Raw genomic sequence first — 15,795 nt, 5'->3', positions numbered from 1 at the left:
TGAGCTTTTTCAGTGAGGCCAATTTCGAAGATACAACATCCTATTGAGGAAGGACACATATTCTAAAGTTAAACTACAATAAGACAAAACAAGACCTAATTGTTGGATTTGCTAGCCCTCATTACTGAGATTCACTTAAAAGAAAAGTAGCCCTTCTCTATGGACTAGTGCAAACAAATTTATATTCCACTTTATTGTTTAATTAGTTTATTCAAGAAAAAATATTGTAAATATTTTCCTTATATTTTAAACAGGTATACATAGAGTAAAGTTTATAGATACATTTATTTACTTGCACTAACTTAAATAGGTGAGCAGATGGTTTAAGGTGCCGGGCATGCCGTAGACTAATCTTCGTGTAATTCACTTCAGAGTTTCTCGTCTAGTTCTATTCCAACTTTCTTCATGCTAGAATCACCAACACTGCTTTTCCTTGAGTCTCGGCACCTCAAACTACGTCATAATTTTCCAAGCATCAGATTTGAAGTCCCAGTCCTAAAAAAAAATCCATTTGATGAGGCATATTAATCTGATAATGCAATTAATTTCTTATGAAGTGCCAATACTACTTATTATATTGATTCTGGTATCTAGAAGGAATAAAGGGGTACCATTCTCTCCCTCCTTCCGTCACAAATTATATTTACTTTATAAAAGCACTGCATTGATTAAAAATTCACAAGAAAAACAAACATGATTTAGCTCCTGGTGGAAGAATGGGGATAGAGGGAGGGGGATGGGCTTAACTGTCAATAATATCCGGCTAGATTAGCTCATTTTCAAAAGTTGTTAAAAATGAAGAGATTAGAACTGGTTACTTCTTTGGGTACGTTTTCTATTTTATTTTTTTTTACACTATTTGGATTAGTCAAACCTGCCAAAATAATATTTCATCTAATAAAATTAACAAAAAAGACTGGATTGGAAGAAACATGAAAAGGTACAAATCCTGATAGTCTAACATGCGCTAATAGCCCAAGGCGAAATTGACTGTGTCCGGGGCATTTTCTTGCTTCTGGAAGAAATAAAACTTTTGGTCGAAGACATATCTTTTTGACCGTGGTAATTTGTAGATCAAATATGTGTCTTCATTCTTTTGTCTAAACTAGGTCAAAAGAAAAATATTGTCCAAGAATGTCATCTAACGACAGAAATACAACTCAAAATAAACAAACAAAAAATGGAGGCTACGTGTGGCTTTAAAAGGTGACATTTTAGGAAAACTGTTTCCTTGCTATTTTCGAGAGATATGTATTGGATAAAGATAAAATAAACAGTAACAAAACATTTTGACGTTGCCTAGGAAGCTGCTTGCTCACTCCAAGCCTGATTTAGGTCCGAGCTTGGTTGTATGTTGAAACGTCATCATCAAATATTCATAGTACCAAACATCAGTAATGATGTCATAAAATCTGGTAAAGACTTTGTATTCTACCTATCACTAGGGGGTTGTACATACCATATCCTGGATTCAGTTACGTTTGTCGACTATGCAGCTCTAGTGGGTTAAAGTTTGATAGAACGAAAATAAAAATACCATTTGATTCCATATCCAATGCTCTTTCCCCATAATGAAGCCATATATAGTTCTTGGCTATATAAATAAAAATTGATGATTTTGTTGATCTTCCTTTATTTTGTGAGCTCATTTTTCATTATTTCTCTTCAAAAGTTGGCTCATAATGCCAAATATAGCTAATTAAAAAAATAAGCCAATAAAATCAGCAAGCTTGGCCGACTTCTACCCATCTAAAATTTTCCTCAAGAACTAGGTAATCTTTAGAAACCACTTTGCAAATTCCTGGGCATTACAATACCTTGTTCGTATTCTGATGTAAATTATCCAGTTCTTGTTGAAAAGCATGGGTAGAAGTAGAACACAAAAAAAAATTAGGAAAAAGGGTCTAACAGCATAAAATATAAATATAATATCTTAAGAGTTTAATAAGAGGCCAGAAACTTTTGAATCCTTAGTTGCGGAATATTAATTTATTTCCTTCGCTGATGAAAATAATATTGATTTTCTTTTGATTTCCATTTGATTTCCTTAATTGATTTCCTTTGATTTGATGAAAAGAATATTAATAATTGAATTGGACTGTTACTAAGTTTTTGAAAGACCATAGAAAAAAAATTATTAGCTCGATTAGTAAAAAACGACATAATATTTTCAAACAGAGTATTGAAAGAGTTTTGACCTATATCTTGGTGGCGCATGTAATAGGTAACATTTTTAAGTAAAACAATTGTTTCATTTTATTAATTAAAACAAACTTTCCGAAAGATAAGTTTTTCAAAGAAAAGTAAAGGCTATTTTAAACTTAAGCTTAGGAGATACAAATACCTGTTAATATTCAAACTCAAAACGACCAGAAATTACTATTAAAGAATAAATTAAACCCAAAACGAACGGAAATTAAATAAATAATCATAGCAAAAACATACAAGAAGTAATAATATAAATGAATAAATAGATCTTAAAGCGAGTAATGCTTGGATTGAACATGAAAATCTAGCTTAAAACGAAAACAAATGTTTTGCTATTAAAGTATAAATGAAACTTAAAACGAACAGAAATTAAATAAACAATCAATGCAAACAAATATACAATATATATTAATGTAAATGAATAAATAAATATTAAAATAAGTGAAAATTAAAAAGAATATGAAACTCAAGTTTGAATCAAATAATAATAACTACAATCAAGAGTTTGGGTATCGCCTTACTGCAGAAGCCCAAAACCTACTGCGTCATTGGCGCTTTACTGAAAACAATTCTTTGAAATGTTTTCACTTTTGTAACTTTAAGAAATCAAAATTAATTAAGATTTTAGGGAATAAATATCAGCATAGGTATATTAAATTGACAATGCACATTTTTTTTCAGTAAACTCATTTGAATTTTTTTTAAGTAAAGTACAAATTATATTCTGGCTTTTAGAAAGCATAGGGGTTTTGAACCCTACTCATATTAATTTATGCTCGTTTTGAGTTTAACTCTAATTTTTATTTTTATTTTTGTTCGTTTTGTGTTTCATTTATTTATTGATACTGATTTGGGGTAGTTGCATGCTTGGTAGATTATATGATAGCCCGGAAGCCAGGTGTTGAAAATGTGAATCATACCACGACGGAATGGGGCTGCTACGAGAATTAGCCTACCCTCCATCCCCCTAAATTGACCATGCGGATTCAAAAATACCAATGGCTCTTGCTTGCTAGTGGTGGAACATTCCGAAAATTGACATTTTATTATATTTTGGAGTTTCATGCAAGAAAATGCATATTCCACAATGTTTGAGGTGCAGTTTTCCACTCAAATAGAAATGCCTAGAAGCCATAGAATATTTTCATAACAAACTATCACGATTAGTTAGAAAAATTGGCAGAGCTAAAAAAAAATCGCAAAATTATATGAGTCTTGAACGGTCTTGGAAAGTATAAACTAAATCAAATTGAATATTAGATATATAATGATATTAATTGTTGAAACATCCGTCAGTTCAAGATTTTTTTTTCACTGTAATATTTATTTTTATTTTCAATGCAGTAAGAACTGGAAAATAATAAATTTGTAATATACGAGTAATTCGTTTTCAGTGAAGCACCAATGACGCAGAAGGATTTAAGTTTTTACAGTTAAAGAAGGGGGCAGTATCCAAATTTTGTTTGTAGTGAAACTATATTTGTCTTGACCAATTTTGAAAAGAACTAATAAATTAAACTGAATATTTGATGCATAATGATATTAATTGCTAAAAGCTCATCAGTTCAAAATTTTACTGTAATTTTAATATTTATTTTCAATATTAAGTACAAAAGAAAACATTTGTAATATAATTCGTTTTCAGTAAAGCGCCAATGACGCAGTAGGTTTTAGGCTTCTGCAGTGAGGCGATACCCAAACTCTTGTTTGTAGCAATTTTTATTCGATTCAAACTTGATTTGCGTATTCTTTTTAAGTTTCACTCGTTTTAAGATTTATTTATTCATTTACATTAATATATATTGTATGTTTGTTCGAGTTGATTGTTTATTTAATTTCTGTTCGTTTTAAGTTTCATTTATACTTTAATAGCAAAACTTTTGTTTTCGTTTTAAGCTTGATTTTCATATTCAATCGAAGCATTCCTCGCTTTAAGATCTATTTATTCATTTATATTATATTATTACTTGTTGTATGTTTTTTGTTATGATTGTTAATTTAATTTCTGTTCGTTTTGGGTTTCATTTATTCTTTAATAGTAATTTCTGATCGTTTTGAGTTTGAATCTTAACAGGTATTTGTATCTGCTGAGCTTAAGTTTAAAGCCTCTACTTTTCTTTGAAAAACTTATTTTTCGGAAATTTTTTTTTAATTAATTTTTGTTCGTTTTTGATTGCAAAAAGTTTCAAGCTTTTATGGCATGGGGGGGGGGTACTTACTTTCCGATTATTCTTTACTTTAAAAAACAGATCTAGAACTTTCAATTTCAATCGAATGAGGCTTTTTTCAAAGTCTATACGATTACCTCTTTGATAAAAACATTATATATATACAATAGACAGCTTGCATAACTTGTGGACAGCGATTGACAACAATGCATGGATTGAAAAAATACCTCCAATAAGGGGGTTTAGACCATTTCAATTGCTGGCACAAAGGGATCACGACTGTTTGGAATTGACCTTAATAGGATTTTGTGTGCCAAAGAAATTTTGCATCTATCATAGAGTATGTATTTTAAACTTATAATTGGATAATTATAATAGATTTCCTATGTGTTCTTCCCATACAAAACCCCTTCCCATAAGTTATAAACCCACCTTAATAATTTATGCCCCAGGGCGTAACTTAAAACGCCTACCCCCGGGCCCTGGTGGGCTGTGTCGACACCGGAGTTTTTTGTTATCAGAACTTTGAACTATTTTAACAGAATGTCTATTTCAAAATTTATATCTGATGCATTTAGGGCTTTGAGGAGGGGGGGGGGCTAGTTACCCTCCAATATCTTTTGAATCTTAAAAAGTGAACAAGAACTTTCAATTTTCAGTCAAATGAGCCCTCTCTAAAGTTTATACGAGCATCCCTTCCATAAAAAAAAAATGGGAAGGATTCGGAGAATCCTTAAATTACAATCCTTGCCCTGAGGGCTGTGGGGGAATTGTCATCCTCAAAGACCTAATTTCCAGAACTTAAAACTACGTTTAATTAAATGGCTGTCTCAAAATTTTGATTGGATGTGTTTGGGAAAAAGGTGGGCGTGATAGGGGTTTAGTTGCCCTCAAATCACTTTCGACTATTAAAATGGGCAGTGGCACTTGGAATTTCCAATTTAATCAGCGTTTTTTTGAAGTTACTACAACAACGCCTTCTATAAAAACACTATGCCCCCAGGGCATAGCTTAAAACCCTTGCCCTGAGGGTTGTGGGGGATTATCCCTCTCAAAAACATATTTTCTAACTGGAAATCAACTACGCTGAACAAAATGGATATCTCAAAATTTTTATTGAATAGGTTTGGGGGAATGATGAGCGTGGGGAGGGGGGCTAGTTGCCCTCTAATCACTTTCGACTATTAAAAAGGGTACTATCCCTTTGAATTTCCAATCGAATGAACCTTTTTTGAAGTTTCTACGACAACGCATTCTAAAAAAACCTTATATGCCCCCAGGTCATAACTTGAAACTCTTGCCCTGAGAGTTGCGGGGGAGTGCCCTCCTCAAAAACATATTTTCTACCTGGAAATCAACTACGCTGAACAAACTGGCTATCTCAAATTTTCATTGGATGTGTTTGGGGGAATGATGGGCTTGGGGGGGGGCTAGTTGACCTCCAATCACTGTCGACTATTAAAAAGTGCACTAGCCCTTTGAATTTCCAATTCAATGAGCCTGTTTTGAAGTTTCTAAGAAAACGCCTTCTTTAAAAACCTTATTTGCTCCCAGGTTATAACATACCACTAGCGTCCCAAGGAGTTTGGGGAATTTTCCTACTCCAAATCGTATTGTATATATGAAAAGCAACTATGCTGAACAAAATGGCCCAAAAAACATCACTTTTCGACTATTAAAAAGGGAAATAGACCTTTGAATTTATAATCGAATGAGCCTTTTTTTGAAGTTTCTACGACAACGCCTTCTATAAAACACCTTATATGCCCCCAGGGCATAACTTTAAACCCTTGCCCTGAGGGTTGTGGGGGAGTTTCCTCCTCAAAAATATATTTTCTATCTGGAAATAAACTATGATGAACGAAATGCCTATCTAAAAATTTTGATCGGATGTGATTGGGGGAATGATGAGCGTGGGGGGGGGGGGGGATAGTTGCCCTGCAATCACTTTCGACTATTAAAAAGGGCTCTATCCCTTTTAAATTCCAATTTAATGAGCCTTTTTTGAAGTTTCTACAACAATGCCTTCCATAAAAACCTTATAAGCCCCCAGGGCATAACTTAAAACCCTTGCCCTGAGGGTTTCGGGGGATTGCCCTCCTCAAAAAAATATTTTCTATCTGGAAATCAACTACGCTGAACAAAATGGCTATCTCAAAATTTTGATTGGATGTGTTTGGGGGAATGATGGGCGTGGGGGGGGGGGGGGTAGTTGCCCACCAATCACTTTCGACTATTAAAAAGGGCACTATTCCTTTGAATTTCCAATCGAATGAGCCTTTTTTGAAGTTTCTATGACAACGCCTTCTATAAAAACCTTGTATGCCACCAGGGCATAACTTAAAAGCCTTAGCCTGAGGGTTGTGGGGGATTGTCCTCCTCAAAAACATGTTTTCTATGTGAAAATCAACAACGCTGAACAAAATGGCTATCTCAAAATTTTGATTGGATGTGTTTGGGGGAATGATGGGCGTCGGGGGGGGGGGGCAAGGTCCCCTCCAATCACTTTCGACTATTAAAAAGCACACTATCTCTTTGAATTTCCAATCGAATGAGCATGTTTTGAAGTTTCTAAGACAACGCCTTCTATAAAAACCTTATATGCCCCCAGGCCATATCTTAAAACCCTTGCCCTGAAGGTTCTGGGGGAGTGTCCTCCTCAAAAACATATTTTCTATCTGGAAATCAACTACGCTTAACAAAATGGCTATCTATAAATTTTGATTGGATGTGTTTGGGGAAATGATGGGCGTGGGGGGGGGGGCTAGTTGCACTCCAATCACTCGACTATTAAAAGGGGCACTAGCCCTTTAATTTCCAATCGAATGAGCATGTTTTGAAGTTTCTACGACAACGCCTTCTATAAAAACCATATATGCCCCCAGGGCATAACTTAAAACCCTTGCCTTGAGGGTTGTGGGGGAGTGTCCTCCTCAAAAATATATTTTCTAACTGGAAATCAACTGCTATGAGCAAAATGGCTAGCTCAAAATTTTGATTGGATGTTTTGGGGGGAATAATGGGTGTAGGAGGGGGGGGGGGCTAGTTGCCCTCCAATCACTTTCGACTATTAAAAAGGGCACTAGCTTTTTGAATTTACAATCGAATGAGCCTTTTTTGAAGTTTCTACGACAACGCCTTCTATAAGAACCTTATATGCCCCCAGGGTATAACTTAAAACCCTTGCCCTGAGGGTTGTGGGGGAAATTCCTCCTCAAAAATATATATTTTCTATCTGGAAATTATCTACGCGTAACAAAATGGTTATCTCAAAATTTTGATTGGATGTGTTTGGGGAAATGATGGGCGTGGGGGGGGGGGGAGGGGCTAGTTACACTCCAATCACTTTCGATTATTAAAAAGGGCACTAGCCCTTTAATTTCCAATCGATTGAGCCTTTTTTGAAGTTTCTACGACAATGCCTTCTATAAAAACTTTATATGCCCCCAGGGCATAACTTAAATTCCTTGCCCTGAGGGTTGTGGAGGAGTGTCCTCCTCAAAAATATATTTTCTATCTGGAAATCAACTACGCTGAACAAAATGGCTATCTCAAAATTTTGATTGGTTGTGTTTGGGGGAATGGTGGGCGTGGGGGGGGTGGGAGCTAGTTGCCCTCCAATCATTTTTGACTATTAAAAAGGGCACTAGAACTCTCAATTTCCAATCGAATGATCCCTCTTTGAAGTTTCTACGACGACCCCTTCCATATGAAGTGCCTCTGGGAAAAAAAAAATAAATAAATAATAAAACATTGGAGCCGTATGGCCTTTACTATAGGCAACTTTACAGCGTTGCCTCTGATTGACTCACATATTAGGATACAACATGGACATGCACATTACTATACAGCAGTCACCCTGCCTCGTGCTTCTGCTAAATTATCGTATCCAATTTTTTTTAACAACAACTATAATTTATCAATTATTATTTCTTTTTGTTTTTATTTCATTCTTCTTTTGTACAGTGTTATCGTTATATCTCATACTTGTATGTATATTTTAATTTGTTTAAACTTGTTTTATTTTCTTTGTATTTCTTCCCTTTTTTTCCCTTGATAAAGGCTCCCGGATGTAAAGCAGAGAAAAAAAAATACTTCTTTCTTTTTCTTTGGAAGCTCACTGTCTTGTTAAAATTTGTACCCGTGATCAACATTTTTATTTAATTTCAAGCACTAATTCATTGTTCTAACGACCATCGGATTACAGTATAAAAAATTTCAAACAAGTTAAATCGACTCAAATCCGTTTTAATATTGTTGAATTATTCATTTCAAGTCTAGTCAACGTTCGCAATTTATGTCTCGATTTGAAAGGCTTCATATAAATGTAGACTGGTTATGTGAGAGGTTCATTTGGGAAGGGGGAGGACTCATAATCTCATGGAATAAAGGCCCTAAGAAACATCAAAAATTTGTTCATGCATCCTAAAAACTTTGAACAGTTGCATGGACCTAAGGGCAAGTCAACTTACTCTTTTCACTCTCAGCAACACTGGCACTATTATATCACGGTAATAGTGTTTCACAGTCCAAAATTTACCTAAAGGCAAATATTAGATGAATATATTATTCTGTTTTAATTTCTTATTTATATTGTGTTCTCATTTTATTTCTTAAATGAGCCTAGTTTGATTCTTCAGCAGGGGCGTAATTTGCTAAGGGGCAGGAGGGAGGCAACTGCCCCTCCCAGACCTTGGTTTGCCCCCAGACCCGAGCCCCCCCCCCCCCAACTAGATTCTTCCCCCCGCCAGATTCTTCCGAAATCTTGTCAAGACTAAGATAAACCTGCATATAACAAGCATCAACAGAACTAAATCTGTTTTTTTTAGTACATATTTACCTTTATAGTACTATAAAGTACCTTTATAGTAATTTTATAATACTAAAAAGTACCTTTATGGTACCACATGGCTTATTTTTTAGTTTTTACTGTTATTTTCACTTGATTTGAGAAAATTGGCTCCAACTTTGTCCCCCCCCCCGTCCCCAGGATTTTGACGAAATTACGCCACTGTTCTTCAGAGCACGCAGGTAGTTTTCTTGAGTCCAATTATGACATTCTTCCCAAATGTACAATCTATATCAACACTAGGACCCTTCCCCCTCTCTAACATGCAGTATGGATTTTCAGACACGCAGTTTTATATCTTTAGATTTCAAAACAGCTACTCCTGATAAAGCAATAAAGCTTTTTTTTTCTTTTTTTTCAAAGCCTGGACGTTGATGACAAAAATATAAAACATAATTTAGTCATTTATCCAAAATTTAAATAGTATCTTTCAGGATCATTTTTTCAGCTCAAGGACGAAGATAGTTGACTATAAACTGTTATAAAAATGAAAGAAAAGATAACAGATTAGTACATTAACTTGAATATTTTATCACGTAATCCTGTTCTGACAGTTGGATGACCGGACGTGTTTTATTGTCATCTTTATCAATGGAAGAATGTTATCATGTGAGTTTTAATTATTTACGCTTTGCAGTCTTCTCGCAAAGCGTAGTAAAGCACGTATATTTCGGCTTTACATCTAAAAGCCTTTCATCAACGGAAACAAATGTATAGGAAAACAGCTTAAATAAAGTTTTAATTATTGCATGTAGCCTATATGTCTGAAATAATCTTCGGATCTGGGACTATTTGCTTAAATAGTCCCACATCAGAAGACTAAGTTAGAAAAATACGCAAAGAAGTATATAGCAGACACCCTCCTTTGTGCCTTGTGTGTTGTCATGAAATAGGTGTTTTTTTTTGTTGTTTTTTAATTTGAGTTTTCTTTTGTTTTTATTTTATGTTTTTGTATAGCATTTGTGCGTTTTTGTGTGGGTTTTTTTTTCCTGTTTTGTTTAAGATAGTTGTTTTTATACTTTTTTCTCCGTTGATAAGGGCCTCTAGTTTTGAAGCCGAAATATTTGGGCTTCTATTATCATTTTGTATTAATTTTTTTTCACCATCTTGGAAATTTTTACCCATTATTAATAAATTTTGATATGAATTTTAAATGGAATGGCAGTATGGTAAAAATTTATTGACCAACCGAGCAGCTATTTCCGAATTGGAAATATTTGTAATAAATGTGTAACTTAATATAGATTTTTGAGTAAAAAATGTGTAGGATAAGTAAGAATAATGAACGTGTGATTATTAGAACAGCTTAGAATACGTACCTATGTTTCATGTTATCATGGATGCTAAAAGAATAAAGATGTAATTATTATCTTAAAATATTTCGGAAAAGAAAACGTATTTGTCCTGAAAAACAGACTAACAAAAAGTAATTAAAAGTAACTTCTTTCTTAAGTATTAATTTTATTTTATGTTTTCGTTTCAAGACTATAAAAAGGGTATTTATGCAGCCTTCCAGTTTTGAAAGGTTTTGTGCAACTAGTTCTCAGCAGTCCTCCCTAGATTCAGTGGTGGATCCAGGGGGCGAGGAGGCGCCCCCTAACGTAGTCTAAAGTAGTGTAATTTGCTTAATTAACGCAAGTTTGCGTTAATTAAACTTGCTCCTAACGCAAATTTATCGGATCACCCTATTTCCCCCCCCAAAAAAAAAATCCTGGATCCACCACTGCCAAGAGTATTTTCTGTGGGATCATTAGTGACTCAGTAACGTATACTATGGCATCTTGTAATATATACTATATGTATGCATTTACATGTGCATTTATATGAATTATTGGACCAAGTTACGGAGGAGTAAAAACATATTAAGGACTTAGAATAACAGTTTAAGCGTCATTGTTATACTTTAATAATAAATTACACCACCTGAAGGTTTTACGGTTTAGAATCATATGCAATTTGCGCATTGGAAAATGTGGTCACTTTAAAAATAAAACTGCTTCCCCCCCCCCCCCCCTAGAATCTCCAGCTCTATAGCCTTACGTTTGAATTCGTTTTTTTTTCTAAATGCTTTAAGAATGGACGCTTTAACTCAAAGGCAACATGATGAAAAGTAAAAAAAAAAAAAAATAAAACAATAAAAAATGGCACGACCCTACAACAATGTAAGGGGATTCAATTTTTTTAAAGACAATTGGTAAATAAAATTTATATGCTATATATGCTATGATTTATTGCAGTCTAAAATGTTTTCAAAATGCACTAATCCTTCTTTAGCAGGGAGGTTGAGGGAAAATCCTTTCCTAAAGCCCATCGTTGACTCTTCCTAGCTAATTCTTCTGCTATGAGCTGCCTTCCCATACTACTACTACTACTAACAACTCACCGCAGCTCCAAGCCGCTTGAGGCCAACACAGCTACGCACGGTCCTCCTCCACCCTAATCTATTCAAAGCCTCCCTTTTTACACCCGCCCACGAAGTTTCCATTTCCTTTAAATCTTTCTTTATGACGTCCTCCCACCCAAGACGGGGACGACCTGCTTTCCGTTTATCCCCAGACGGTTGGCCAAAAAGAAAAATCTTCGGCAATCTGCCGTCCTTCATCCACAAAACGTGACCTAACCACCTCGACCTTTCTTTCATTATAGCCCTAGAGAGCGATATTGAACCACATTTTTCGTATATCCTATTGTTTGAAATACGGTCTGTCAGCCGGGTACCCAGAACAACCTATAAGTAATTTCTCTGCAAAACATCTAGCAAATGTTTATCTGTTTTCGGAGTACCTATACTTCGGAACCATATTTGACCACTGTCATCACTGTAGCTTCTAATATTCTAATCTTGGTTTGCAGACTTATCTTCCTATTCTTCCAAACTTTTTTTAACTGTGAAGAAACACCCTGAGCCTTGGCTATAGTACAAAAGGATTTGTAGGCATGACTGTATAATGGGTCGAAGGTTACAGGCTTGAGATTGTCTGTGCAGGATTTTGACTCTTGTTAATAGAAGAGCATCACCAAGTGCTGAAAATCTTTTTATGACCAAGATGGGCCCAGAATTACACAAAGCTGCCATCCGACTGGAGGTCCCAGGGACTTTCTGATGTCCAATTCTAAGCCAGTTTAAGCGCTTCTGTTTGGACTTGAGATGATGTGTTAGTCCCCGACTGCACTGGTTCTGGGACCATTGCTTTTTCTGAGGTCAAAATAATTTCAATGAGTTAAAGTAAAGGAAAATTATAACTTGGGATGTTACAACGATAAAAAATGACTATTGTGTCGTACTTTTGACTTACAAATTCAGACTCTTTGAAATGACCATATTAGAATTTAAAAAAACTCAAATCCTATTGATAGAAAACATATATTGGGTGATATAGAAATTATTTACTCAGGCAAGAAGGATGGGGTACATACACAGGGAGAAGGGCACCTGATGAATAAGGAAGCTGCTAAGTCTTTTTTAAGCTGGGAAGGTATGAATAGGCCTTATTTGGAGTTTCAGAAACCCGTATCCTAGGGATAAAAAGTATAAATTAGGTGATATAGAATTTATTTACTCAGGCCGTTTTCAGGCCGTATTTACTCAGGAATTTATTTACTCTGTTTCTGTTTCATTTATTCTGTGGTTGTAATTTCTGTTGAGAACTATTGAAAGGGTATTAATAAAGCATCCCAGTATGAGAGGCCATACTAACACATAGTGTACCATTTGTCACAAAAGATACATTAAGTCCCTAGAGAAGAGCCGTTATTCTGGACCACTCACCCGATAAAGAACGGCTATAATGTATCACATAGTCGTTCTTTTTTTATCGGTTTTGGTGTTGGACAATTAATTTTTTTATTGTAGGTGGAGGGAGGGGGTTGTTTTTGCCACTTAAGGTTTTAAAGTATGTCTTGTTAGTCCCCAAGAAAAAGTGAAAAAACAACATGGACCCAACTTTATTTTTCACACCCAAGAGCAAATTCACTGCAGAAAATAATTATAATAAAAAACATTTAAACACGACTCTGTTATGGCAAGAAACATAGCTGAAGATTAGATGGAAAAAAACGCTCCCCCTCCCCCTGCTTTAACAAAGCCGAATAAGCTTAGCATCTGAAAGGTGTAATAACAAAACTTAGGAAACAATTCACTTTAAGTTCACTAATCTTGGGGCAAAGAGTCCCAAATTGATCTTAAGGCATGATTTGGGATAAAATTCAATCAATAAAATCCAATTCAATAGAATTCAGTTGGCTGCTTCATTTCAAAAAACTGTCTGGTGAGTTTTGGAATGTTTTGTTTTGCAGTTAATTCTTATTAGCTTTCTTTAATACAAACTTATTTTAAAAAAATATTTATACATAGCTGTTTGAAGAAAATTCGGTTTGTTCAATTTGTATTCAACAACAAGTTTAATTTCAAGCTAGGGAGAAGTTTTTCGTTCATTTTCCCATATATATGTAAAACACTTTCCATTAATGGCCTTGCAAAGACTATACCTTGGGTGATACATATTCAGATGGAGAAAAATTTACGTTCCTATTTTAGAAACAGTTTTTTTCGACCCTTTAACTAATAATTTCAATGAAATATTTTCCTTAAAATACTTTGAAAATCATACAAAGAAGTTACTGTGTAACTTGTTGTCTCCGACTTTCCATCTTCGTGATGTTTTTAAGGATTAACTTAAAAAAATAACTGTATATATATGGGGTCATGGACATTACTGTACGAAGACATTTTTAGCTCACCTGCACCTACAATCAAAGCACTCTTTCTTAAAAAAAAAAAAAAATAGATAAGTAGAAGAATTACAGTAATTTTGGTCCGTATTTTTGACATGATGGTTGTGGTACCCTATTCGCCCAGATAGTTGCTTCTTGGGTTTTGCAAAAGTAAATCAAGTCAGGCCCCTGCGTACTCTGGTTATGAATTGATCTACCTGAACTATGTAAACAGCAAAGGGCTGTCTCTGCCCTGTTTGGGTGGGGTGATATATCCCTAGTGGAGCAAAAATCAACTGGCCTAGAACCTGTAAGGCCAGCGACCCTGGTCTTACAGATGACAACTTATGAAAATTACAGCCACAAAAAAAAATTTCGAGTCTTGTGTTACTCGCCTCAGCGGCAATAGGCCAGCTTACTGCTAGTGGAACGGTCTGACAAATATCCATGTCCTTCTTGATAGAACAGTTAGTCAAAATCAAGCTAAGGAGCTGGAAGATGTCACCTGCAGAGGCAACATTGGGTTCTAAATGTATGTATCCGTGAGATTTCCTCGACAAGTACTCCAGCGTTCTTTAAAGAAACCAAAGAAAGAATCTAGCAGGATTCACGCCTAATCATTCCACAAGGGAGCAGATATTTACTCTGCGGCGAATGTTAGAAAAGAAAATAGTCAACACAAAAGCAAATCGGTCAACACAACAGGGTAAATTTTAGCAGATTAATGGTAATAATAGTAAGTTTAATATCAGCCCAACAAGGCGATGAAAAATATTATTTAATAAGGTACATTACAAAATAAACAAGCTAAATATTAATCTTTTGAAGACTCTACGTCTGTGCAGTTATATAGTATATCTTCTTAAATTACCAAGGACAATGCAAACGATATCTGATTGTACAAATTGGTTGAGTGGAAACTTGCATAACTGTACATATTTTATAAAATTGTGGAAAATCTGCATTGAATTTTTAATTTAGCTATGCAGTTGTTAGTGGTAGCTTGTGCCACATATAAAAAAAATGTGGGTGAAAAGTAAGTGTAAATTAAGCTAGAAAAATATGGCACCGAACAGGTTTAGAAGGTGTATCTTTCTCTTAAATATGTAGTTGTCTTTGGGAATCAACAGACCTTTAGTGTTGGATTTTACAGACGAAAAGCTATGTAATATATAATCAATTACTTTTTCTTATTAATCAACAGACCTTTAGTGTTGAATTTTACAGACGAAAAGCTGTGTAATATTTAATCAATTACTTTTTCTTATTAATTTTTACAGTTAAGGGTTTGCTTATTTATTTTACCTCACAGTACTAACAAAAACGGAGTACTTCCTAAGAACCTTATAATTTTGAGACAACCAAAAGAAAAGTATTAGAAAAGTATGCTTTTCAGGTACTAATCGACCAAAGAAAAGGGTATAGGGAACAAAAAGTTTTTTTTTATGTCATTGGTACTTCGAAGAGTGGTTGAATATTTGAGTCAAATCGAAAAGAATTCCACAAATATTAATACAGCAAGGTCAGGAATTAAAACCGAAAATTCATATGTAATGTAAAATAGAAAAAATATCGAAAACATCACAATTTAATCAAAACAAAAAAAGACGGACATTATTATTAAGAAAGAAAACGAAGAATTTAAAAAATCCGTAAAACGGTTGATCTGTGAGGAAACCATAAATCTAAAAACTGCAGTGATGGGGTTATAACTGCTTATACTGTATAGATAACAAACCCTTCATTGTGCAGGGGCCAGTGTATTGATTCCATATGGTGGCGGTGATTACGCATCTGCCTATTAGTATACTTTTTGAACATATATCCTTGTAAATAGCTCTACTTTTTTTCAAGCCG

The 15,795-nt window shown here is 34.7% G+C and overlaps 1 protein-coding gene across 2 annotated transcripts in view; it reads right to left on the bottom strand.

The window, feature by feature from the left end:
• Positions 1-202: 202 nt before the first annotated feature.
• LOC148956157 (neuropeptide FF receptor 2-like) overlaps positions 203-15,795 on the bottom strand; it is a 126,127-nt gene continuing 110,534 nt past the window's right edge. The window contains exons 5-6 of one of the 2 annotated variants that reach the window (XM_089094187.1): positions 10,545-10,568; positions 203-495 (exon numbers count right to left, since the gene is read on the bottom strand). In XM_089094187.1, the coding sequence (XP_088950313.1) occupies positions 459-495; positions 10,545-10,568 (61 nt within the window). In that variant the 3' untranslated portion in view covers positions 203-458. The remainder of the gene's footprint in view (positions 496-10,544; positions 10,569-15,795) is intronic. The other variant, XM_089094196.1, reaches the window with a different exon arrangement.

Source organism: Artemia sp. Qi Xiang Cuo, chromosome 1 (genome assembly GCF_049724085.1).
Source record: "Artemia sp. Qi Xiang Cuo chromosome 1, ASM4972408v1, whole genome shotgun sequence".
Classification (NCBI taxonomy): Eukaryota; Metazoa; Arthropoda; class Branchiopoda; order Anostraca; family Artemiidae; genus Artemia; species Artemia sp. Qi Xiang Cuo.
Note: the sequence above shows the minus strand (reverse complement) of the source record. Positions and strands in the feature narration are given on the sequence as shown.